Source organism: Aplidium turbinatum, chromosome 15, assembly GCF_918807975.1.
Source record: "Aplidium turbinatum chromosome 15, kaAplTurb1.1, whole genome shotgun sequence".
Taxonomy (NCBI): domain Eukaryota; kingdom Metazoa; phylum Chordata; class Ascidiacea; order Aplousobranchia; family Polyclinidae; genus Aplidium; species Aplidium turbinatum.
The window spans coordinates 19,447,090-19,474,203 of record NC_137486.1 but is presented as its reverse complement, the minus strand read 5'-3'; the positions used below and the strand labels follow the sequence as shown (position 1 = coordinate 19,474,203).

General features: G+C 38.2%; 2 protein-coding genes across 2 annotated transcripts; one reads left to right on the top strand and one right to left on the bottom strand.

Annotated features, from left to right (window-relative positions):
- Window positions 1–6,684: 6,684 nt before the first annotated feature.
- On the bottom strand, window positions 6,685–13,429 carry LOC145784044 (uncharacterized). The gene is made up of 10 exons (XM_082595801.1): window positions 13,360–13,429; window positions 11,093–11,186; window positions 9,942–10,039; window positions 9,067–9,138; window positions 8,740–8,889; window positions 8,509–8,601; window positions 8,048–8,141; window positions 7,376–7,617; window positions 7,099–7,274; window positions 6,685–6,813 (listed from the first exon to the last, which is right to left on the bottom strand). The coding sequence occupies exons 1-8, from the start codon at window positions 13,384–13,386 to the stop codon at window positions 7,580–7,582; spliced, it is 666 nt and encodes a 221-aa protein (XP_082451927.1). The 5' UTR covers window positions 13,387–13,429; the 3' UTR covers window positions 6,685–6,813; window positions 7,099–7,274; window positions 7,376–7,579.
- An 8,171-nt stretch (window positions 13,430–21,600) lies between these two features.
- LOC145784783 (peroxisome assembly protein 12-like) lies at window positions 21,601–25,437 on the top strand. Its single transcript, XM_082596634.1, has 4 exons — window positions 21,601–21,732; window positions 22,486–22,976; window positions 23,351–23,569; window positions 24,108–25,437. The coding sequence occupies exons 1-4, from the start codon at window positions 21,601–21,603 to the stop codon at window positions 24,256–24,258; spliced, it is 993 nt and encodes a 330-aa protein (XP_082452760.1). The 3' UTR covers window positions 24,259–25,437.
- Window positions 25,438–27,114: the final 1,677 nt, after the last annotated feature.

Sequence of the window (27,114 nt, the reverse complement as noted above, 5' to 3'; positions counted from 1 at the left end):
AGATGTGCCTTAAGACTTTTAAGTTAAGAGCCTTAAGGCACATCTGTGCTGATTTTTTAGTATTAAAACTAACATCGGCTTAAACTAGTTTTTTCTTACTAACTAATAACTAATTACTACTGGCTGTAGGCTAGCCTTATAGTCTTGGAAGAAAATGTCATTAGTAGGCTACAGCCCTTATATTATGGTGGGCGCCAGACTATGGAAATCTCTGAAAAGGGGCGCTGGGGAAAAAAAGGTTAAGAACCACTGGGCTAGACTAACTCGTCTGAATGGTCTCTCGTCACGGTACAGAGCACAGCATCACAATGCTGAAATAATTGTTGCTGTTTTTTGATGTCTCCTCGCCATGTACTTTAGCCTACTAGCTTTCATAGTCATGCCTTTGCCCTTTTTACAGCGTTGATATAACGTTACTTCGCCAATGAACGTTCAGGTGCGGATGCAATATTTAGTTCGTTAAGCTTCTATACCCAGGAGGCAAACTTATCCAGCTTTTTGTACAAATTGCTTGCGGTTGTAATGTTTAGGCCTAAGTGTTAGTTTTTGTAGTGTAGGCCTAACTGAATATTTAGACAACTATTATTCCATGTCTAACACTGGATTTTGGTCCTGCAACGTTAAAATTAAGATTGTTTATGACTTCTAAACATTAAATCAGTGATTCTCAACGGGCGCGGTACCGTCCCCGGGGGGGGGCATTTTGATTTTGTAGGGGGGCGGTATGATTACCTCGGATTAAGGGGGGCGTTTTGATTATTAGGAGGCATTCTAGTTTAACCCATCTACCGCTCAGCGTAACGATTTCGTCAAAGAGCTTGTATCTTCGTGGTAGCATTTCATACCTGGTGGAAAAAAGAATTCAGCTGTGTTGTTCTGCTACATACCAAACAGCGAAACACACTTGACATATCCATAAAAGGGAGTCTTCGAATGTTTCTCATTGGCTTTACACCGGATGTGAAGAAACTGGCATTTTCTCACCAAGTCCAAGGTTCACATTGACTACCAGTAGGCGTATAGCCTACTGTTTTCATGCTCGCAAATATATATTTGCTTTTCATCAAATCTAGTTACTAGTCTTTAAAACCCTTACAGCCTGTTTCACCCTAAAAGAGGTATCATTCAAAAGGTCTTTATTTTAATAGAAATAAAATTCTATTTGAATAAGGACCTCTTGATGATCCCCCTTTTCGGGTAAAACAGGCTGTAAAGGTTTTAGAGACTGGTAACTAGCCTATATTTGATATAATTCGCTCTGCTTGGCTTTTTGCTTGGCATTGAGCACTTTTTGTAGTAGCCTATTAATAGTATTCATTGTTTTATATTCGCTTTTCGTAATTGGTCACAGCGGTAAACCATAATCTCTTCGTGGGAAAATTGTAAGATAAGATTCCCGGATCCGTTCGTCTGAATGCAATGACCGAAAAGAAACACTCTTCTTAAACGTCCTTTCAAGAATTGTATTTCTGTAAAATAGCCCACGGCTGTCGAAAATGGGGTGCAACGCGATACACCACTAAAAACTTGTCACTACAATCCAAACTACTTAGATAAAAGACGGAAATTTTGTCCAGCTAGCAGCACTAACCGAAACAGTTAAATTTGCGACTAACTTCAAGCAACAATTTTACGAATGATCAGAATACATGGCAATATCTCAAACTCACGTACGCAGTTATGTGACACAATAATCCATATGCATTGTGAAGTAATTCTCAACAGGTGTGATACAAAGTTTGTCTTACGAACGATGGTGCAATCTCTGCTCATGTTTTAGGAATTTCCATGACGTAAGATTCAGTAGACCTGAACGGTTATATATGACGTTTGATTTGTACAGAGATTGGCTGTAACAGTAATTAATCGTTTTTGTTGGGGGGGGGCGGAAAAAATTTTGCCAGTTCATGAAGGGGGCGTTGGAACAAAAAAGGTTGAGAAACACTGCATTAAATGGATGTATGATCACGACATAGGCGAAGCACAATTTGACAGATTTTTATTTTTAATTTGTTTTGGAAATGCTCTCAGAGCGCAGCAAATTGGAAGTGTTTTTCAAAAATTTCTGGGGGAGGCCCCCAGACCCCCCGCTGGAAGTGTTGCCTTCGGCAACACACCTTCGGGCTTCGCCCGACGGTTACCCCCTTCGTGCCTACTACCTTGCTGCAGCATATTTCCAAGTTGCTTTCCCCACGGTTTAAGCCACAGAACGTCACTGCTGTTAGGCTACTAGCCTAACCTAATGAGAACAAATTTGAGATCTTTTACGTCAATGTATTGTTTATACAGAAGATCTTCTATTCCTACGATCACTTGTACGCATTAGGTAACCTTTTTCTTGATGTGGGTGAAAAGTTCTTGTAGGGACAGTGGAATACCGGGACGACTCACTTTACTGATTTTTCTTGTGAAATGGACAGCTGGAGGGTCACTAAGAAGTTCAAAATTTAGCAGAACTGCACAACGTTTTTTTGCGTTTGCCTAAATTCCTTCTCATCAAATGAATTGCTATATTTGGTTAAAATTGTGGGTGTTAGAAAATCTGCAAAACCTTGCTGCAGCAGTGTGAGGCAACCTACCGTTACCGCTGTTGCGTGAAGTCTACCGCTGCATTACCATGACTTGAATACCTATTAAATAAACATTATATCACATATTTCTTACATTTGTTTTGGCGATACACTCTTTGTACACACGTGGGCAGATCATATAAACTGCACCTTGGTATGCAACATATGCCAGTAGACCTCAAGCTGTAGTTGCATCAAATTTTGTCATAACATTATGACCCTCCAGTTGTCCACCTTACTTTTGAGTGAGCAATCCCCTACTTCTACCATCCCTAAGTTCTTGACGAAAACGTTTAAATTTATGATGTTGTTATTCTGTTGGTGTATGGTAGGCCTACCGTCCTGTCCGTATTGTATTAATTTTGATTCCTTTTTGGGCTATGTTGTAAATTTATTGGCTAACTTAAGCTATATTTAACTCGTGCTATAGAGTAGGCTACAGCACTGTTTCTGCTTGTAAGTTTACACTAAGGATTGTAGATCATATCAGTGCTCCTTGTTTGTGCCTTCAGCTTACGTTTGTGCCTTCAGCCTTCCTTTCTCATATTTACAACGCCAGCGTTCTATTGTGTATTTGTCAGGAACAGGATTCGGATCTACCGTACTGATTATTATCAACGGATCCGGACCCAAAATTTTCATGATTTTTTTTTTAATTTTAAACACAAAAATATAAATTTTAAATAATCTTTTGGCAACCTTTAAAAAGTGGAAAGAGTTTTGATTTTTGAACCGATTTGTTTGGTAGGCACATTTACGTATTACACTGCCCGAAAAGGTAACCGCAACCATGCGTGACATACGACATCGCTGATGTTAGTAGCGCTATCATGCGTGACATGACTCAACACGTGATTAACTGGTCGTCTTTATCGAAAGATTTTGATACAAAGAAATTTAACTGAATGCATCGCCACAACCAACGTTGCCTAATGGTTAGGGCAGAGAAGTAGTAATTTCGATTGCATGGATTCGATTCCCACCCTCTGCTAATACTACTTTTTCTTCAACTGACCTGAGTGTAAGAAGAATCGCAGTGACTGCAAACAATGGAGTTTATGAGAAAAGTTGTGACTAAAACACCAGTAGTGTCATATACTATACGCATGGTTGCGGTTACCTCTTCGGGCAGTGTAATACGTAAAAGTGCCTACCGATTTGTTTGTTGCATTGATTGTAGTAATTAGTGATACAAGCCGCGCCGCGTACGCCGCCGCTTTTGACTTTTTCGCCGCGTGCCGCGCCGCGTAGAAGGTTGACATGACAGAGCCGTGCCGCGCCGCTTGCCGCGTAAAATTTCAAGAAATTAAACTTACGTAAAGGTCAACTTTCAACTTTTCATGAAAATCAGTTATGAAACTTCAAATTTAAATTGGAAACACGGATCAGTTTTTTTCCTTCGGAAGCCCTAAGCTGGCTGGAAAGCTATGCACTGATGCAAATGGTAGACACTTTAACGTAGGACAGTTTTCCTCACGAATCAGCTGATTCACAAATCGTGTTGCCAACATTTTTTCTGCAATTAAAGTTAATACAAAAAAGGGACATAAAAAAAGTAGGTATCCAGCGGCAAAAAAAGAAAAAAGTGTCTTCTGAGTATTAACATGTATCAAATGGCTGACATTTTAACCGATGAAAAATTTTCTTGTAACTCATGCACATTATGATTGTAGGTGCTAAAATGCGTAACAATCGAAAGCAAATTTTGAAGTATAAACCATCAGGCTGAGCTTTTACGGCATTATTGCACAGTTAAAACAACGAGATATAACACATATGTGTTATATCTCGTTGGTTAAAATAACAAGGTGATAAACTGTTTTATTTTGATCAACAACGCACGAGTACAAAATAATTGACACAGCGAAAAGAACACAATAAACATAGCCAGGTCAGAGGCTTTAAAGAATCGGCCTGCCACGCCCCGCGAAAATCCTCGGAATTTACTAAATCTTCAAAAAAACAAAGTTGCAGCATTTGGTTGTGTGCAGGGTCGCAGCCAGCACAAAATTTTGGGAGGGGGGAAAATGAGTATTAGCTATTGCACCTGTAAGTGAACCGACGGCGTAGCCTATCGCCGAAGGTGACACCCTTTTAGTTTGTGGGGGGCTCTTCCACAAAGTTTTGAAAAAATATCCCAAAATTGGGCATTCTGAGAGTACTTTCGGTCGAAATCAATGGCAAAACTCTGTCAGGTGATGCTGCAACAGAGGGTAAAACGTTTATTTAAATTACATAAAACACATTTGTAAGAGTAAATATAGGCTAGTGGTTGGTGCAATGGTAGACTTCAGTTTGTGAATGAATACCTTTCGCACAAAATACAGCACAGTAGCCTACGTACGCTATCTAATGTTCACATTAGGTCTGAGGTGTAGGCTTCGGGTTCTCTTGGGACTGCTGTTATGTTTATTTGCATCATCACGAGACCTGACAGTCTATCAATATCTATAAGCCAATAGCTTAAAAGTCGGTTGGTCAGTCGTATGTATAAAAATATTTCGGGGGAGCAATTGCCCCTGCTGACTACGCCCTTGGTTGTGTAGCCTATCTGAAATTTCACTGGATCTAACTCTCTGTGCTTAAAAGTAATGTGAGCATACAAGCTAGGTGATTCCCTAATTTAATCCATCTTGAATAGCTCAGTCTAACCTTAAAAAGCAGAAGACTGGTGGTTGTCTACACTCCACAACGTGCAAACCCTAGATTGGGCAAACACATCAAAGCTATGAAAAACTACTGTTTGTTTTGCGAGTCTGAGCATATTTTCACAATCAGTAGATCTTGTCTTTCTTTATTGTGCTTAGCTGCTTACGAGGGACACGCATAATGGTTTATGTGTTTATGCCAACATGCAGTGGCGGTCGACGGCCACACACCTAAATTTTCAACAACTGATTTGGTTGGTTAGAAGCAGTCGAAAAATTTTCAAAATCTTACCAGAAACATATTACCTAAGCTACTATTATTGCTATCTAATCCTAATGATTTTAACTCACGAGATTTGAGCAGAGTTAATAGCAGGACTGTATTGAAATGGCAGTAGATATATGGTAGATGGATATTTAATATGACGATTGATAATGGTAGATATTTACACAATCCACCTTCACTGACACATTGCATGCTGTGTTCACTGTTCATATAAGTATAAGTTTGGCTCCAGGTCCCCTGCGGTAACAAACACGTACATTAGCATTAAAAAGGGGGGTTTCACGGTTGCCAGTCGCTCATTGTCGCCTGGGTTGAAAGAAAGAACAAGCAAGCCTGTTCTATTCAGAGCATCTCCACTGCTATACACAGCTTAATTGAAAATTCCAAAAGGCTTACAGCGGAAAATGTTGACAATGCAAATGATAAGCACTTAAAAGGTTTGCTTCCTCATTTCATCTAAGGAAGACACTGCACACGCAGACTTCATCATATCTGCTTTCTCCCCATGACGATGCGCGTATGCATTAGGTTTTGTTCGCTTAGGCAATGGATCACGTGCAAACGCAATTCCAGGTTTGCGCTTCCGCACAACTTAAAGAAATTTCTTCACATCCTTTCGAATTGTTAATCCTGCAGGCTGCATCAGAATTGCAACGTGATGCAATATAATCTCTCATCGTGGACAATTGACCAAGTGCATTTGTCACGTCTGCGTCTTCTTCCACATTATACACCACATTGAACATTTCATTGACAACAGTCCGCATTTCCTTTATGGCGTTCAGTCTTGCGTTGCTTAAAATATTGCTTGGGCCGGGTACGTCTTGAAGAATCTGTTCCATGTGAGTGTCAGACGCAAAACAACTTGAGTCACACACTTCAGCAGAGTCTGGTGGGCGCTCACGCCCAGGCCTAACTGCTAAGCTGCCAACTACGCACGGGTCGAGAACAATGAAAGGAGAATTTGCGTACCAAGTAGGAAAAGTCTCCCAAGACACATGGGCAACGTGTTGAATAACCGCAAACATGTGCTTGCACGGAAGAAGATGCTTCTGGAAATCATCGCAGAAACAATTGGGGATGGTACTTTCTCCACCAAACGTTACGCGATAGATTAATTCCGACGAAGCACTTCTTACAAGAAATGCATCTCCAACTTGAGAAATGGAGGTGTATGGAATTTCATCCGATGAAGCAATTCTTCTCAGAAAGTCACCGATCACCTCTTTTGGTCTATTGTACAAATACTCTGGAATGGAGGAGTTGTACTGACGATAGAATTCCGAAGAAAAGATTTTGTTGTTCGTACCTGCAAAGCAAGCAAACAGTGCTCAAAAGCAACATCTTATAGCTTATAGGTCGGACTACAAAAGTAGCCCCGCAAAAGTACGGTCAGCCTTAATAATGTCATTATGGTTATTGTTTAGGACGGTATGTGCAGTTGTGCACGTTCATTCGAAAATGACATGACAGTTTAGGCATTCTTGAAATTTAATATCTAGCATTCTAACCCTTCAAGGCTTACAATAAATGGTAGTACCGTACTGTAATTGCAGTTGTACCACAATAACACAGCATGGTAATTCTCACTCACCGACGCTTGTTGTCAGGAAGGAATTCTTTACGAATTATCGCTACAAGAGCTGACAAAGATTTATCCCTCCGTGTTCGAATGTATGACTCCTTCAGTGTTCTGTTTTGACGTTCCACTCCATTGTTTGTGTGGAAGGTTACGCTCCACTTGTTGGCTCGATAAAACCACACCCAACGCTGCAAACATTTTTAGCTCAGTACATTGCAATTGTATCCAGCAGTGAACGTTGCAAAATTAATGCTGTGAATGCTTGCATTGAGTTACTCATTCAACGAACCTGCCTTTCTGGAAGCCAAGCATTTTCAATGTATCTTTGAAGCTTGGGGTTATTCATCCAGCACTTGCTGGTTTTGAAATCATTTCGTGCATCTGTGAAGGACTGCTCAGAAGCGGCTTTAGCCAATTCGCGCAAATGACCCATTACAGCTGGTTTGTTGTCACCAACACCATTGTCGCTTCTTCTAGTCCATCTTTCCCAAGCTTACTCTCTATGGAAATCGCACAGAAGCACTAAACAATCTGCAAAAGAAATACGAGAAAAAATTTAACTGCTTTTCGATTTGGTGAAAAAGTCCGTTTCGTGACCCACCCTACTACTTATGCTCCTCTTGATGAAAGATAGTTTGGTGACCCATGCAATAAAGTATCGATGTACGCTATATCTTTAATTTCACTTTTTTTAACTAACTGACATGTGGTTGTGTGAGTCTCTACTTTTCATTTCTTGCTTTATTGTCAACTCTACCATGCTGACATCCCCAGTAGTGAGTGCATGCAATGACAAAAGGAACTCCTGATGTTTCGTCCCACTGCAGTCTGCTCTTTAAACCACCTAATACATGAACAATGGACATATATGCAGAGATTATGATACAGCACACTTATCTCATATAAGCAATACATTCGTGCAACTTGAAGCCGAAGCCAAAACCTTACTGCATCACATTACCAGCTTTGTTTTTCTTTCCCTTTATAAATTTTGTTGTTGTTTCTTTTTCGAATTCTTCAACACTTTTAGTCGCACATTCCCATGAAGAAAACCACTGCAAACAATGTATTGATAGTATATAGAACAGGAGTCTACAAACACTTTTGGTACAATCCTAAAAACTAGTTGTATATCCTCCTTGGATAGCAATGCAATAACAACAAAGTATAGCAAACACCTTTACAGGTACAATAGTTTTATTCGTTGCTAGTTTAAATTGTTTTGCAACCCAAAGCTGAAAGTTGCGTGACCAAAGTTTAGGTTGCAACCCACTATTTACAGACCTTTCATTTACAAGACTGAAAAGGCAATCCGGTGTTTGCTGCGTTGTAAGATACATGAGTGGCAATCACTTCATTGAATGATCACAATATCTGGAACAATACAAGTTGGACCTTTTCGACGATAACAAATTTACTCACATTTACATCAAAATTTTGAGTGATGTCTTCACCATCTTCATTGTGTTGAAATGTTTCACCAACACTGTTCTCTTTTTGTTTTGCATCTTGTAACTATGAATACAATTTCAATTGTCTTTGAAACTTTTAGAGTTACACTTGTCATTGCAAAGGTTAACCATAAGTGTAAGTAACACATTTATAGTAGGCTAGAGAAAAAAGAATTGTTGAGCTGGTACGTATTGTAAGTACGCTACTACTGTAAGACCTTGTCAACTGCAGGGAACTTGACTCTATACTCATCTTCTTAGTCATCTGAAAAGAATTGGTGCCAGCACAACGTGCACGAAGAACAGGTTGTATCTTCAATTTCGCATCTTCTGAAAGAACCTCACTTGACACCTGCCAAATAAAGAGAAAGCTGCAGCACAACATTTCACCAAACTGTATGAAACTTGCATTCATTTTCATTCACGCAGAGCAATCCATAGTGAAACCTCACCGTTATGTCTTGTATGGATGTTTTTTCAACAAAACAATAATTCACATTCCCCGACAAATACAAACAATGATACTTACTTGAAAGTCAGGAAACTTAACCACTTTTGATAGGTGAATTGTTGTATACTTGCTAATTTTTCCAGTGCATTCCTGAAATACAGACAGGAATAAGAAAGTTAATACTGTACAATTTGGCCTACTTTAGATTGATGTTTCACAATAATGACAATATAGGGGAAGATGGGAACACTTCAAAGACATTTTCTAAATTTAACTGCTACATACAAGAATTAAAGGAAGTGTAAATAAACTTTTATTAAACTTATATTGTATTCCAAAGTTATTGCATAAAAAAGGTAGAAAATAGAAACGCCGCCTTTGCACAATTTTGGTTTGGTTGGCTGGTTTTTGAATGCTTATCCTCAGACTGACAAAGCCTTTGATAGGTTATTTCTAGTAGTTTTTCATTCTTGCAGAGGCTTCTGACGCAGGGGCAGTTACCGACATAGGCAGAGTGAACTTTTTGGATTGTTGTTGCTGGAAAATTAGTCGTGCCGCTGAATGGATAGCAGTCCTGAAATGTGTTGCTCAAGAGAACCGAACCAGCGCTGCTTGATCTTGAGTTGGGCGTGTTACCACTAAGCTAACAGGGCGGACGTTATTCAAACAAACAAACATTCTGTTTAAAGCAACGCCATCTAAAGTGTCCCCACTTTTCTGTACTACCAAAACTTCTTGGTGCAAAGAAGTAGAAGGCTTAGCAATCTCAAAACTAGTCAGACAGTGTAAAAACAGTATGATGACAATATCAAAATGTTTCCCATGTTAATACAAGGCTGTATAAAGTAAAACATGTTCTTTCTTAATAAAGCATGAACAGTGAAGATTTTATATATAATTAGGTGCTCATGTGCACTTAAATTCAAAAGAAAACAACAGACTTGGCTACTTACAGACCCAACTTTCGCTGATGAGACAAAGTCAGCTCTTTGGATAATGACATATGGTGTGTTTGTGGAATCCCAGAAAATGTTTCGACGTTTTGCCAAAGCTAATACAAATAAATCATTTTCATGCAAGTCAGTTTAGTGTTAGCCTATACAGTTAAAAATCAACTTCCATTTGCTAGGCCATCTTCAGTGGGTGCAACCTAGTTCGTACCCTGAACAGTTCGTACCCTGAAAAAATGGAGAAAAAATATTAAAAAAAGCTGAGGTCGCTGATCGCAGTTTAATAGCACAAAGCACGAAGTCGCTGATCGGAGTTTCCGCAAACAACCTCGAGAGTTAGGGTTAACGGAAACTGCGGAAAAATATTTGCAGAAACTGGGATCAGCGAGGGTTAGAGAGCATAGATTACTCGATGGTTAGAGTTAGGGTAAGCAGAAACTGTGGGAAAATGTTTGCGGAAACTGCGATCAGCGAGGCTTAGAGCATAGATTACTCGATGGTTAGAGTTAGGGTAAAGGTTAGCGGAAACTGCGGAAAAATGTTTGCGGAAACTGCGATCAGCGAGGGTTAGGGTTAGAGCATAGATTACTGAGTAATCATTACTCTATGGTTAGAGTTAGGGTAAAGGTTAGCGGAAACTGCGATCAGCGAGGGTTAGAGCATAGATTAGTCTATGGTTAGGGTTAGCGGAAACTGCGGAAAAATGTTCGCGGAAACTGCGATGAGCGAAGGTTAGCATTAGGGTAGAAGGGTTACGGTTAGCAGAAAATGCGATCAGCGACTTCGGCTTTGTGCTATCTTTCTCTCGATTTTTTTCAGGGGGAAAAATTTAAAAGGTTTGTGAAAACTGCAATCAGCGACCTCTGCTTTTTTAAATTTTTTCTCTCGATCTTTTCAGGGTACGAACTAGGTTGCATCCATCTTCAGTTAAGTTGACAGCAAACAACACACAATCAACCAAGACAATGTATCTCCTCTTGACTTTTCCCATTGTTCACTGAAAGAGTGAGTCAGTAATCACGTAAGCAATTCCAGTAATAGAGTTAGCACACACTGAAGGGCAGGAACATCTGCTGAAAAAGGCCGGAGTCTAGGTACCGGTATCATAGAAAGTTGTTTTTACAAAACTGAAGTAGAGCAAAAAGCCTACTTACGAAGTTCATTAAAATGTTTGTGCATAAATTTCCTTCCACTTTTCCGTCCAAACTCTTTGATAGCTTCAAGAGTATCCGCTTCACTTGTAAACCACTGCACAAAATAACATTACAATGCAGACGTTGCAAAATGCAACAATTAAAATGATGTACGGTAACAACCGAATTGTGCAGAATCACAAACGGACCCTGGGAGGCAAAGCCCAATGCCCCCATGCGTTCGCCACTGGCTACACTTGATCAAAGGAAATAGTGAGTCATTTGTACAACAGCTTAATTGAAGCAAAATACGAGACTAAAAGTCAAACACTGTAATTTACAATGAAATACCTTTTTAACTCTTACAACAATAGAGCGTACAACAGAATGGTGCGCAGTGCTTCCACTTTCACAAAGCTAGATTACCACTTGTATTACCACATTTGTCCTCAGATTACCACATTTTTTACTTTGATTTTCTTCCCGATTTTAACCGTATTTCGACTTACTTTTACATTAACAAAGTGGCTATTTTTACCCACTTGTTGCCATGGTTACAATCAGGTGTTGCCAGAGTTAGGATTAAAGTTAGGAAGGGTTAAGGTAATGGTTAGACTTAGGAATAAGGTTAGGGTTTGATCTATACCCAGAACTAAAAAAAAATTCCAAAATGAAAGTTTTTGTTTTCAACAGCTTTAAACTTTTCTCAAAATAGGACAGAATTCCTTATCTGGTACGCTATTATTTGGCTATATTTACTCTAGGTATGTAGTGTAAAATAAAGTCTAAAACAAATACTCAGTTTATTAACAGTACCGGTTATTAACAGTTATTAAAACATCCGAAATAAGTAAGCAAAGTACTGTACTTGACACCGCAGCTACAATCTGAAAGACATCTTGACTATGAATATGGTCACCCTACGTTCAAAGTCAAAAGTCAGGATGCATTCCAAAATCAAACCGAAAACAGTGAAACATGTTAGTCACATGCTATTATAAGCAGAGGTGGGCAAAGTTACTTTCAAAAGTAACTGAGTTACAGTTACTTGGCCAAAATAGTAACTGAGTTACCGTTACAGTTACCGATTTCAAAAATGTAACTAGTTACAGTTACTAGTTACTTTCAGTTACTCATAAATCTCAACATAAACGCTGTAAACCAAATTTAAACAAACAATTATTTGCGGGAGGCGCATCCATTCTCCTCAACATTTATTAGATGTATCACGCACCCTGTGGTGCAAATTCTTTTCTAGTTACGCAGTTGCCTTTTCCTAATGTAATTTGTTTTCCGTCTGTCTGTTTTCCACACTATTGCTTATAATCGCCAAACCATAAATATGAAGCCAAACGTCTTAAAAAATCGCCAGATTTCTGGATTTTGGCGATGAATTCGCCAATATGGCAATCCTGCTCCATAAGATCACAAAACAAGAGCGCCGCGCATGGGCAGTGCTGCTCCGAGTCCGATACAGCTGCGAGAAGAATGCATTATTGCGCGCAAACACGCATAAAGCATGACACAAACATGTGCAGAGAAATGGACGGCAATTAGAAACAGAAATTTCAATACAAAAGTAACTTGTAACTGTTGAAAAAGTGCTAAAATAGGAACTAGTTACCGCGTTTCGTTACTTTTGGAAAATAGTAACGAAGTTACCGTTACAGTTACTCGAAAAGTAACTAGTTCCAGTAACTAGTTACTTTTGTAACTAGTTACTGCCCACCTTTGATTATAAGTAGTTTTTTGCATATCTGTTCGATTTCGGAAGACAACAGTTTAAATGCTCTTATTTGTTGATAGTATCTTATGTCAAATTTTCAAAATTTATAATTTCCACATTTCGGCAACATTTTCACACAAAATTTCCATATTACCACAAAATCTTCATTACCACATTTTTACCACAAGCATGATGAAAATTCCACAATTGTGGTAATTATCACAAAAGTGGAAGCGCTGATGGTGCGGTATGCTTCCACGCAAAGCAATTAAACAAAAACAACAGATCTACTGCGCGATGACAAACTACCGTATGCCACCGTGCCACTAGGTCCGAGTGAATGAAAGAAAAGTAAGCAAACCTTTAGTCAAAGCACTAGACAAAACGCAAGGTGACCACCTCACTACACTGTTACCGTACTAACCACCAAAAAGTAAAATCCTCCACAGACCTACAAAGGCTACCCCAGGACACAAGTAAATCTACAAATTAAGTTAACTTACAACAGCAAGCCCACTTACTTGTTCAAGCAAATTAAGTTAACAATAGCAAGCCCACTTACTTTTTCAAGAATTCTTGCTTGAGTCATTGTGCTTGCCAATTGCCATGTCTTAGATTCACAGAATACACAGATAGATACAGTTGACTAGTTGTCTGACGTTTTTAGCGGGAAGTCAATACCAACGCATTTTCGGCGCCAACAATCATAATGGCGTGAGTCACATGACTGAAATCAGCTGATTCGTGAGGAAAACTGTCCTACGTTAAAGTGTCTACCGATGCAAATGGCTTGCAATCAGGGTTGCCAGAGAGAGAGAGAGAGAGATATTGTTTATTTGCCTTTCTAATACGACTCGATATAAAGAAACACAATTACATACAAATCAAAATATGGCAATAGAAAGGTCTGGCAGCACCGAACAACCTTGCGGTTAACCAGTCAAGGTGCTGCCTGTCATCAGTCATCTTACATTGCAGCATCAGACATTATAACTGTATCAATAAAATATAATGATGGATGGAACAGTAGCTTCGAAATCGAATTGTATATATAAGGTTTTGTAGAATATTGAATCAAGACCAGCTGGGAAAACATGAGCATATAATGAATCATATCGTTTAAGAACACAAATACGAGGTTACATGAGATAAAATAATTTAACTGAACGATTTTAACGATTTAATAAGAACTTAACAAGGTAATTTTATAAAGTTTTTTAAACAAAGCTAGGTGTTTGCTTTTAATACATTCATCCAATTCACTCCACAATTTAGTACCCCGATGTGTCAGAAGATTGTGTGCCACGGATTTGTTTATTTGTGGAAGAAAATACTTCATTTTATTTAGTTGTCGAGTGTTGTGCGAGTGAATATTATCAAGTTTTATAAAACGATCTTGCAATACAGGCGGTAGACTATTATTGGAAACTTTATGCATAAATTTTGCAATTTCGAGTTTGTAAATATCTTCACGTTGTAAATGGCTTTTTTTTAGGCCAAATTCCAGAAAACTGGCCTTTTTAAATTGCAGTTGGCCTAAAAAAATTGATGCAAATAAGGCCAGAAAATCTGGCCTTATTTGGCCCTTTTTATGGCTGCAAGTTTTGACCGGTTTAGAAAATATTATTTTAAGGAAATTCAATTTCAATTGTAATATAAAAGTATCACTTATCATCACTTAGAGCCTGACCTATATTCGTTTTAATTAGTGAGTAGAGACATAGGTAGAGAGTAGAGAATGTGTTAGCGGTGGACAGGGCGGTTCTATTAAGTTGCACCTGCCGTAAACCGTAAAGTATACACTTGCCTTGTTTGTTAATGTGATGTGTTTGCATTCCATTTGTGCAATGTATTTTGTTTGCTGCTAAATAATTTCAAAACCGAGTATTAGTTTTAGTTCTTATGACATCTTAAACGTATTGATTTCGTACTGGGTTGGTCTGTGAATAAGTTTATTACAAAAGCCTACGACAACACATTTCACTGATTGTTGAACACTCCACGTTTATTTCTGATCCGGTTTGCAATACGCAAAATGCTACAGAACGACAGGGAATCTTTGTATTCGTTTATTTTTGATTTTTTAGATTTGTGGTTTTAAACTTCTATACATCAAATAAGTTTTGATGTGAGTGAAGGCTATATTTTATATTGTTATTGCAAAATTGAATTTTATACATTCTTTAGTTGATACAAACAGTGTTTTATTTTAATAATTCTTCTGTAGTCATGTATAGCACTGAAAATAGTTTCCAATCCTGTAGTTATAGACATCTCTGGTACATATACTCAATAAGACAAGTTCATGCTTATTGCTTAGCTAGATGTTCCGAATACCACTGTTCATGAATTAAAGTAATAATGGTTTCTAGTTTATCTGCTACTACAGTAATTTTTCATTAATCAAATTATGCAAACGAACTGGTCATTATTCTCTGACAGTGCTAAATTATTATCTGTCAAAGTTGATCGTAAAATGAAATTTTCAAAAAATTATTTCAATTAAGTTGTTAGCGTTTATTTAGCCTTAGAAGAAAATAAAATAATTGGCCTTTTTTTGGCCTTATTTTATAATGGATTTGGCCTTACTATAGCTTGAGTATCTGGCAACCCTGCTTGCAATTGTCAGGGTTTTTGGCTTGTGAGGGAAGCTGTACCAATGTTTTTGGTTAATAGCCTAGCTGATAAGCTCAGTTACCAGGCTATAGGCCTAGCGCAACTACCGCATTAGTTACTATAACAGTTAGCCCAGTGGGTTCAGGCTATAAGTTTTACTCTTGTGAGTGTAGTTCATACAGCTACTGACACTAAAATTGCATTATTGCTTACAAAAAGTGCTCAAAAGTCCTGATAGGCTACTGGATCCAGGAACATTCTATTTGAAAAAGCATGATGTCTTAGAACTTAGATGCATTGCTGATAAGAGAATATGATCTAGTTAGCCCATAGCCCAGTCAATTAGTGCACAACTGTAGTGGTAGGTTACCAGTTATATGCCATGGGTGCTTTTTGTCACAATTGACTTTCTAAATCTAAACAATAACGCGTTAAAATATTTTTTGAAAATTTTGTAATTTGCGGTGTGCGGTGCAGTGCAGTGTCACAGTTCCAGATGAATTGCGGTGCGCAGTGCGGTGTGCAGATAGATGAGTCAGTTGCGGTGCGGTGTGCGGATAAAAATTTTGGGTCCACTGCATCTCTAGTAGTAATGCAGCAAGTGTAAAAACTTTTAAAAGTTAGAGAGGTAGATCAACATGCATGAATTACAGTAAATGCTATTAACACCTTGAATGCCAGCGTTTGGAGGAATTTTCCTCATTGCTCGTGTTGCCATGGTAATAAAAAAATATGTTGCCAAACAAACAATCGCACTTTGTAGTTTTGGTGCAAATCGGTGTTGCGACTGATCGGTGAAACTAACCATTGCATTTACAAGCTCATCGCTCCAGTCAGCAAAGCAGTTCTTTTTTACATAGAATCAACCTATTTAGACATGAAATCAACGTAAATAAAAACAATAGGCCAACTGGGTGATTCAATGTAGGCTATTCAGACGTTGAATCAATGTAAAAATGAACTGTTAGGCTAATGCAGGGGTCACCAAACTACGGCCCGCAGGCCAGAACCGGCCTGCAAACTGATTTCATCCGGCCCACCACGTGCTGCGGAAATTATAGCTGCACTACAATTCTGTAGCCTACATGTGCCCTTGGCATTAGCAGCCGTCTTTGGCTTTGCGTTTTTGTGTAATAGAGACGTCTTTGTTAAAATTGTTTGTTCTTACAAGTTAATTCGTTGTTTTATATTGAATTTTTACATTTTTCCACCAGGCAGCCTACATGTTGGTGTTCTGTTTTTATCATTAGGCCACCACAAATGGGGACAGCCTAGGCCAAATTTGGAAAGATGTGATGTTTTTTCAAGAGCACGATGCCCTGTAGTGTATCACAGCAGGAGATAACGTTTTCAGCAACCTTTCGATTTTCATCACAACTTTGCTATTGCACTGCTGACTTTGTTGTTTTTGTGCTCAAATCAAGTCAATGGAGATTCTAAATAGTTGTATATATATCTTTTCGCAATTTGCATCTGGCCCGCAGCTGTTAATCTCGCAGCAATCCGGCCCTCAGAGAAAAAAGTTTTGTGACCCCTGGGCTAATGGGTTCTTGGAACAAATCAAAGGGCTTCTGTGAATGTTTCTCAGTTTCAACGTATCCTAGTCAGCAAAAGTTCCCTTTTCTACACAATTTCAACGTTTAGCGACGTGGAAACGATGGAAAAACGGCAATTTCTGCTGGTAGAGATAACTAGGCTACGGTAACTAGGCTATGCTACCTGCTGATCCTAAACGACCACTAGCCTACATCTAACTAAAATTTAAAGTATTTATGATCTTACTAAACAAAGAAAAAACTTACACAGCAGCACTGTCAAGAATCATTACCTGAATGCAGTTCAGTTGTGAAGCCAAACAAGCCAGTAAAATAACCAGCCTAAGCTTCTGGTAATAGTAATAAAAGGTTTCTGCAGACTCTTAACCTCAGTTCTGGCTTCTCGATGTTATGGGAATTGCTAATCATCAATAGTTGTAGGATCCATGTGAGAGGATTCAACCAAACGTATAATAATCAATAAAAAATCAACCAGGTTTGGTAACTACAAAAATTTATTGGTAGAGCTTTCGCCGCCGTAAAGGCGGCTTCATCAGTACTCTTATTCAAATAGAATCATTCAATTTGAATAAGAGTACTGATTCTATTTGAATAAGAGTACTGATGAAGCCGCCTTTACAGCGGCGAAAGCTCTACCAATAAATTTTTGTAGTTACCAAACCTGGTTGATTTTTTATTGACTAAGCTTCTGGACCAGAAATTTTCAGTTTTGCATAGTAACAGCAAGAAACTCTGCAGCTCTTCTGGCGGATAATTTGTATTTTCACTTTTTAAAGGGGATCAATAGGTATAAAATTGTTTTTGGGGTTAAAAAATAAAACAAACTGTCAAACCCCAAGACTGGCAACACAGCATGCCCTTTTGGGGCATTGTGACATCATGGGGCTTCACAATGCTACGTTATTTCGCGGAATGGCCCGTTTCGGCTAGTCCGATTCGGCTAGTCCAATTTGGCTAGTCCGATTCGGCTAGTTCCCTATTCGGCTACAGTCCGATTCGGCTACAGTTTGAATTGTATTTTGTATTTTATTCCACAATATCGTTTCTTTTGCATTCCGACAAAGAAAAATAAATTGAAATGAAATTTAGCACAAAATGTTTGAACTATTAAATTGAAATGTTTGCTCACATAAAATTGACATGTATCCTACGTCACCGTCTGTATACAAACTTAGAATATATTAGAATCCTCAACTATTACAAAATTCCAAATCCAACGATGCCTTCTGTTTATTTAGAGAATGTTGTATTTTATTCCACAATATTGTTTATTTTATAGTTGAAATTATCAAAGCATTAGATGAGTGGGGTTTAGACCTAACCACTGAGATCTTAAATCATATTTATGACACCGGAAACATCCCTAGTGATATGGTACGTTCCATATTCAAAACTTTACCAAAGAAAACTGGAGCAACAGAATGCTCACTCCACAGAACAATTAGCCTTGTGAATCCGAATCATGATGATGAGATTGAGACTAAAACTAAAATCGGAAATTTCAACAACAGTTTGGATTTGTTCCAGATAAAGGGACCACAAAAGGGATTTTTACACGAAAAATGATAACAGAGAGATGTATGTCCGATTCTTCTGTTTATTTAGAGGATTTTGTATTTTATTCCACAATATCGTTTCTTTTGCATTCTTGCATTTTATCCAGTGTTACCTTTGAGTGCCTTCCCAGACGGCAAAATCCGTCATTTTTACATTGATTCAACGCCTGCAGACGTTGAACCAATGAAAAAATGACGAATTTTGTTGTCTGGGTTCGTTTAAAATAAGTGTTTTACCTCAAAACAACATTTTTCGTGATTAACAATAGAGGCTAATGAGATAAAGTTTCAGCGAAAACGTGTCAACGAAAAAAATACAGTTGCCAAATAGCGTTTGACATAAAAGATGAAGTTAAAACCTAAGTGGCAGTTTAGAATAAACCTGGGTTTCGGCGCTACATGACCTGGAGTTCCTTTGGTTACTTCCTTCGTTAGAAATTATGAACATAGAACGTACCCTATCACTTGGGATGTTTCCGGTGTCATAAATATGATTTAAGCTCTCAGTGGTTAGGTCTAAACCCCACTCATCTAAAGCTTCGATAATTTCAACTATAAAAGAATATTGTGGAATAAAATACAACATTCTCTAAATAAACAGAAGGCGTCGTTGGATTTAGAATTTTGTAATAGTTGACGATTCTAATACATATTCTAAGTTTGCATGCAGACGGCGACGCAGGATACATGTCAATTTTATCTGAGCAAACATTAATAGTTCAAAAATAAATTTAATTCGCTTTTTAGTTTTAAGATCTCAGTGGTTAGGTCTAAACCCCACTCATCTAAAGCTTCGATAATTTCAACTATAAAAGAAACGATATTGTGGAATAAAATACAACATTCTCTAAATAAACAGAATGCAAAAGTCGTAAATGTCGGAATGTCAAAATTGTCGGAATGCAAAAGAAACGATATTGTGGAATAAAATACAAAATACAATTCAAAACTGTAGCCGAATAGGGAACTAGCAGAATTGGACTAGCCGAATCGGACTAGCCGAATCGGACTGTAGCCAAATAGGGAACTAGCCGAATCGGACTAGCCGAATCGGAATAGTCGAATAGTAGCAGACCTTTATTTCGCGTAGTCGGCCCTGGTAGTGCCTTACTATAATACTATAAATCAAATTCAGTTAGGCCTATTGTTTTTTAAGGCATTGGTTATTTGACCGGCACCAGTCTTTTAATCTAACACACTATTTGACCGATCATGACATATTTTTTAGAACTTATATAGACACTTTTTTCTTTCACCCTCTCTTACAAAGCAAAAGACGAAAGTAGTACAAAAGAAAAAAAGTGCCTATATAAGTTCTAAATTCAACACTTTTATTCAACTGAATCAGCGGCGCGTACGATATTTGTCAGGCTGGTATTCCCTAAGATATGAGTTCTATACTACCCAGAAGTGTTTCATTTTAAACTAAAATGCCAGCTAAAAAACACTGCCTAAAAGTAAACTGAACATTGATAAAACCATTTTTTTGGAGCTGGTATACACTATACAAGTCCCCCTCCCCCCTGGTAACTCATGACAAAGACAGGACTCGACCAAACATATAGGGTGAAACTACGTTACGGTACCTTTGCTTTACTGTTCACACACTTCAATCCACATGTTTTGGTCAATTCCTCTTTGTCATGAGTTACGGTACCAGGGGGGGGGGGGGGGACATGTATACCAGCTCTATTTTTTTTTAAAGAAGTTATGTAACTTTTTACAGCCACCAAACTAACTTGTTAAAGAGCAAAATGTAATGCGTCGTTCGGCAAACATAGTCGGGTGCAACCTAGTTTGTACCCTAAACAGTTTGTATCCTCAGTTCGTACCCTGAAAGGATCGAGAGAAAAAATTAAAAAAGCCGAAGTCGCTGATTGCAGTTTTTGCAATTATTTTAAAATTTTCCTCCTGAAAAGATCGAGAGAAAAACGCAGTTTCCGCAAACAAACAAACTCTAGTGAAAAAAAATAGAACAAAGCCGAAGTTGCTGAACGGAGTTTCCGTTTTTTTGCAAACGTTTTAAAATTTCCTGTAATGATCCTAAGAGTTTGCCGAAGTCGCTGATCGCAGTTTCCGCAAACATTTTGAAAGGGTTAGGGTTGATCAGAGTTTCCGCGAACATTTTAAAATTTCTGGTAATGATCCTGAGAGTTTTTGTTTGTTTGCGGAAACTGCAATTCAGCAACTTCGCCTTTTTTAATTTTTTCTCTCGACCTTTTCAAGGTACGAACTGAGGGTACGAACTGTTCAGGGTACGAACTAGGTTGCATCCAACATAGTCACGTCCTCTTATGAAAAACGAAACTTACCCATAGAAATTCTCAAATTCCAGCAAATTAAAAAAACCCTAACTTTATTACTCATGTTTGAAAAGACATAAAAAATTGGGCTGTAGGACAGTGTAGGCTACTCAAATTAAAAATTGACCACAAAAGTGCAGCACTGCAGCAGCCTATCGATTGAGTCACTTTGGGTCAAAATTTAGTTACAAAAAAGAACGCTTCCGGGTAGTATCGAACTCATTCCCTCAGGAACACCAGCCTGAGAAAGATCGCACGCGCCACTGACTCAGTTGAATAAAATTGTTGAATTCAGAAGTTATATAGGCACTTTTTTCTTCTCTCGTCTTTTGCTTTAGAAGAGAAAAAGAATACGTCATGACCGGTCAAATAGTGTTTCAGATTAAAAGACGGAGCCAGTCAAATAACCACTGCCTTTAAAAAAAGCCCTTCCGGGTAGTATCAAACTCACATCCTAGGGAATACCAGCCTGGCAAATATCGTACACGCCACTGATTCAGTTGAAAAAAATCGTTCAATTTTAAACTTATATATATATATATATGCACTTTTTTCATTTGTTCTGTCGTCTTTTGCTTTGACAGAGAAGGTGAAAGAAAAAATATGTCATGGCGGCCAAATAGTGTTTTAGATTAAAAGATCGGTGCCGGTCAAATAGCCAAGTGCTGCCATTAAATAACTGTGCCAATGTTTTTAACCTGGCATATATTTTTTTTTCTTTTGCTAAAGTATCATATTTAGGCAATCTCATTTAATAGATGAAAACATAGTGATGGCTGAGTTTGGGGATCCATTATCTACCGCCATAACAGCACAACATGAAGGAACTCCATCGATATTTGAAACTATGGCTCAAGACAATCTCAATAATTCAATTCGACCTGCTTTGAATCATGTTGTTAAGGTCTCTTTAAATACTTTTTTTTGCTACAAAATAACATATTTAGCATCAGGATAATATGTTTCTTGTCAGCCAATTGTAGCAAGAATTGACAGCCAGCTGCCTAAAAACATATGGTTGATTGGATGGTCTAAATGGCTAGCGTGGAAGGTAAATCGTTATGGCTAGCAAATCGCAACTGCTCTCTGTACTAGTGAGTGCTCACTGCTCAGCCTTATGCTAATAGCCAGGAAGAATGCTCCCTTCTTCACAATCAGGATAATATATGTAGTTTTTTTGTCTTATTCATGTAGTCTTATAAACTGTCTTTATAAAAAGGTGCAATTAAACCTATGTCGCTAAACAAAAGTTTACTACCGGTATAAATACTTTTTCTGACATATTTCCGCACACGATTCCAGCATCTCATAACGAAATCTTGTATGAAGCGTGCAGTTGAGAGTTTTTAGCTTGACATGTATTGGGTCTTGGTTGATATTTTCTTCAATAACTAAGTTTATTGCAGATTCATTAACATCATCCTCAATATGAGGCCGCAATATTTGTTCATGGACCACGTGACTTGCACCAGTGATTCAATGGGTATTTTATATGATATATTCTGGTAGAATAGCTGTAGGTACTATTCCTCAAAGGCTTTTCAAGATTGCTATTGGAATGGTTTGTGGAAATATATAAATGTTCTTGTTAACAACTTTTCATATTGTGCTGTTTTTTTATTATCTATCAAAGTAATTTATAATATTTGTTTTGCAGATTTTGGTGCAAAAGTTTCCACACAAATTTAGCTGGACTTACCGTTGGTATGATGAGCTATATACTGTGCTTGAATGCATTATTCAACATCACTTTCTATCCAACAAACTGGCATCCTTTGCTGAGTATTATTATGACATGCAGAGAAAACCTGTCAATTTAAAAGGAACAACAAAACCTTTTTCCCAAAAAAGCCGCCATCATTTGCTTTCAATTATGGCTTTGACTATTTTCCCTTATTTACAATTGAAGTTAGCAAACATGCATGCAGCAATCCAGGAACAAAGCAAATTCAAAGGTACCCAGTCTCTTTCAGTTTGCCAAGCTGCCATCAATCATTGCTATCCTGTCATCCACATGCTTTGGAATATCTATGTACTTTATTATAATTTTATGTATGCAATTGGTTATTCGGGTTTTCATTCTCCTCTATACAAAGCGTTGAAAATAAAGTTAATATCTGCCAATCCTTTACAAGCCACTCCTGACATGTAAGTAACCGTGATATTTATGATGCAAGAACTGATTTGCAATAAGTTATAATGTAAATATTTTAACACTGTAGCCTACATATTTTGTGTGATTCCATAACAATACAAAATTTCAATATTTAAAAATTTATGGAAATAAAAGTGTATTTTTTTTTAAGTTTTGTATTTGTATAACTATTGTTTTTTTTCAGCATGTTTGTCAGTATCTATATGATCTTGTAATAAGATAATTCAACATGTTCAAAACTAAAAGTCATTTTGTTTTTATGCATTTAATTGCAAAAAATATGTAGATATTCTCTTTGAAATGGTGCAATAGATTGTTTTAAATCTTTACTAAGAATTTGTTTGTGTAAAGTTGTGCATTTTTATAGAACAAGCCACTTCCTCTCAAAATTGTTCACAAAATTACTAACAACTGGAGTTGAAATAGGAGTTTTTGGTGTTCAGTTTCTTGACTGGTGGTTTGATGATACAAATGAAAATTCAGTAAAGGAGGTTATGAAACAAGCGGTTCCAGAACCCCCATTGCAATGTTTGAAAAAACCTAACATTGTTGTTCCAAGAAAAGGCATATGTCCGCTGTGTAACAGGTACTACATGCAGATATGTTCTATTTAATAATTTCTGATTTATCCATTTTATTTTCTTTGCAATAGATCATCATCATTCACTCATCTAATTCTGTTTATCGCATCTTCCTCTTTCTGTCCGACTTTTCTTCAGCTGTTCTTTCCATGTTTTCATTTTCGAAGTCCACGTTTCCTCTTCCGTTCTACCTTCTAATTCAGTGTCTTTTGAAGAAAACTTCCTTTCTTGTGCAATAGATACAGTATTCCAACTTTCAAACCAATGGAAAAGGAAGTTTTCAGACTGTTTTATAGAAAGAAATCGAACTGAATATTGTGGGATTGTTCATGTGTGTTGCGATTGCACTGTGTTTTGAAGTATTGACTCTATATCGAATTGTGACCTGCTAGTACAAACTACGAAACAATAGAGGAAAAAAATAGGTCGTCAACAACATCCAATTTCGGTTTGTACACCGCTGGTGGCGGTGGCCGTTTTCATCTATGCAGCAATTGTCTTCATCGCCTTTCTCTATTTCAACCTGTGCATATTTGCATTCAGGCATCGCAAGAACGATACAGCACTGCAGACTTCAGGCTACGTTTTCTGCTACGTGTGCATCTACAAGTTCGTGAAAGCCAACAATCGCTGTCCAGTTACAGGATATAGAACAGAACCCAGTCATTTAATCAAGATATATCCACCTTCATAAGGTCTTGAAAGGGCTATAATGTTTCCAATGCGTTTATTTAGCGAAACTAAATTCTTTACCAAGAAGCTGAGTTCCAGGTGGACATATCCAAATCCAAGAATTTTGCTAAAAATGGATTTTCGTTTTGACTTCGAAGTATTTTTGCTTCTCATTGCGCTAATTTTTTTCTCTATAATTTTTACAACGTTTTACTATGAATCATCCCCTTAAGTTTGAATCTGGTCGATTGTTAACCTAATTATTTCACGTGCAATATTAATTTATATGATTGCAATAAAAACCCACAACCATCATATTCGTTACGCTTTACCAATTACATGGGTCCCACTCGGCATAAAATCATAAAAAATCATAAAATTTATCATTTTTTGAAAAAAACATAAAATAGTCATAAAATTTTACCTCAGTCATAAAAAATCATAAAAATTGCAGCTCATTTGATTTGGTGATTTAAAAAAGGTTAATTTTTTATGTGGACAGTTTTCAAAAGCAGAAGTGGTCTTGGATACCTACTGGTACCTAAAAGTAAAACTTGTTCATCTAGGATCGAATCCCCGTGCTTCAGCCGGACAGAATAGTGAAGCTGCCCATCCAGCGAGTCGTAAGACGCGACTGATGGTACTCCGCAATAGTGGCCGCCTGTTCGGTGCTGGGGTACCCACTCTCGAGTTGTGTAGAAATGGTCACTGCTCTTCCCGGGCTCTCTAGCACATTGCTGGAGTTCCGTGTCATAACATAATAATATGTGACGCTTTTCGCTTCTTTAATTAAATATCACATGTTGTGCCGTTATCAGTTTTGTTGCGTAATCAATTCTCTAGCAGTTCTTACTTCATTGTAGTTGTTCCAGACGGTTGTTCGCCTGGTCAAACGTCATGTAGAAACCGTTCGGGTCTACTGAATATTACGTCATGGAAATTCCTAAAACATGAGCCAAAATTGCACCATCGTCCGTAAGACTCGTGTCAAACCTGTTGAAACCGGTTTAAACATTGTGCCTTTGAGTTATCACAAATTTTTCTGATTCATTCTCGAAGTTGTTTGTTGGAAGTCGGTCGCACATTTAACTAGTTTATTTGGTGCTTGCTAGCTGGACAAATTCTCCGTCTTTTATCCAAGTAATCTGTATCGTAGTGACAGTTTTGAGGTGTAAGGCGTTGCACCAGTCATTTCGATAACCGCGGGCTAATTTTACAGAAATACACTGTTTGAAAAGAAGTTCAAGTGTGTGTTTCTTCGGTCATTATATACAGACAAACGGATTCGGGAATCTTATGTTACAATTTTCCCACGAAGAGATTATGGTTTACCGCTGTGACCATAAAAAATAAAAGACGAGTTCTTGTCAGTTGGTAGGTCAAGAAGAAATTAAAGCAAAAAATAAAAATAAACGACGTGTTTGTTGTCAGCTAGTGCAGAAGAACTAATTAGAAGTACAAGAAATAATAAAAGAAGATTTGTTGGTTGGTAGTCTACACTCTTACAGAAGCAAAGAAAAGTAAAGACATTTCTTCTCAGTTTGGTACTGAAGAAAAATAACTTTGACAATCATTGGCAAGAAAGAAGATTAAAAGACAATCCATCTGTGCTTGTAGATTCAAGTGGAAGAATCCAAGCAAGTTTTGTGGACTTTAGGACTTCATACTTGTACAGCTACGGTATCGTGCATTTAAATTCTTTTTTGTATTTTTACTGTCTTTGCAGTTAAGTTTTTTATAACTACTGTAGCCTAATAATTTTGTGTGTTTGTGTAACTTAATTTTTTTAATTGTTAAATTTAGCCCCAACATTTAATATGTCTACACTCGGTGGCGACAAGGACTCGACCGCCGTAGACTCGACTGAGTTTAAGCCTGATGATGTTCTTTGCGGTCGGGCAGGCCATTCTGGGAAGGGACCCATTAACGATGAGGCTAAGTCAGTTCGAGAGGCCCGGCATCTTAGACGGGATATTTTGACTCAAATTGGGAAACTTTCTGTAGCCCTAGGTTCTTTGAGTGATAAGCAGGAACTGTTAATTTTTAGATCTAAATTATCTACTTTAGAAGAGGAATTACGGCATTTCCATGCTCATTTGACTAAAATCTTTAACTCTGCGATCTTGGCAGAACTTCGTGATAGGGTAGACCCCGAATTTAACTCGTTAAAAAATAACTTTGAACAAAAAGAAAGTGAGTTCTCAGATATGTTGGATGCTGACATACATCCTGAGGATAGCGCCTCAAATGTAAGCACTAGGATGTCTATGACTTCGTCTCGGATAGTGGCACAAATTAACCTGCAGCTAAGACGAGAGGAGCTCCAGATACAAGCTGAGGCCGAAGCGAGAGTTGAGGCCATTCGAGCTGAGGCTGCCGCGAGAGCTGCTGAGGTCATTCGAGCTGAGGCTGCCGCGAGAGCTGAGGCCGAAGCGAGAGCTGCTGAGGCCATTCGAGCTGAGGCCGAAGCGAGAGCAGCTGAGGCCGCCGCGAGAGCTGCTGAGTTCGCACTCAAAGACGCTCAGTTGAGGGCTGAACAACGTAAAGAGGTAGTTTTAGCTGAATATCGATCAGAGGTGGGCTCTCGGCGTAGCTCTAAGAAGAGCTCTTCTAGGCATTCCAGAAATGAACATCAATCGCAGTTTAATTTACATAACCTTTTCCAAACGCCCGTTCAACCTGTGAGTGGACCAGGGCAATCCACACGTTTTCCAGCTGTTTCAGGAGGTCTCGGGGCCGCGGCTAAGGGTCTTCCGAATGCTGTAGAGCCAAGGTCTGCGAATTACAACCGAACTCCTCCCCCAGAGCGTACAGGTCACGGGGCCGCCATTAGTAGTAATGCTTTGCCCCCTTCACAGTTTTCTGCGCCGCTAGGTTT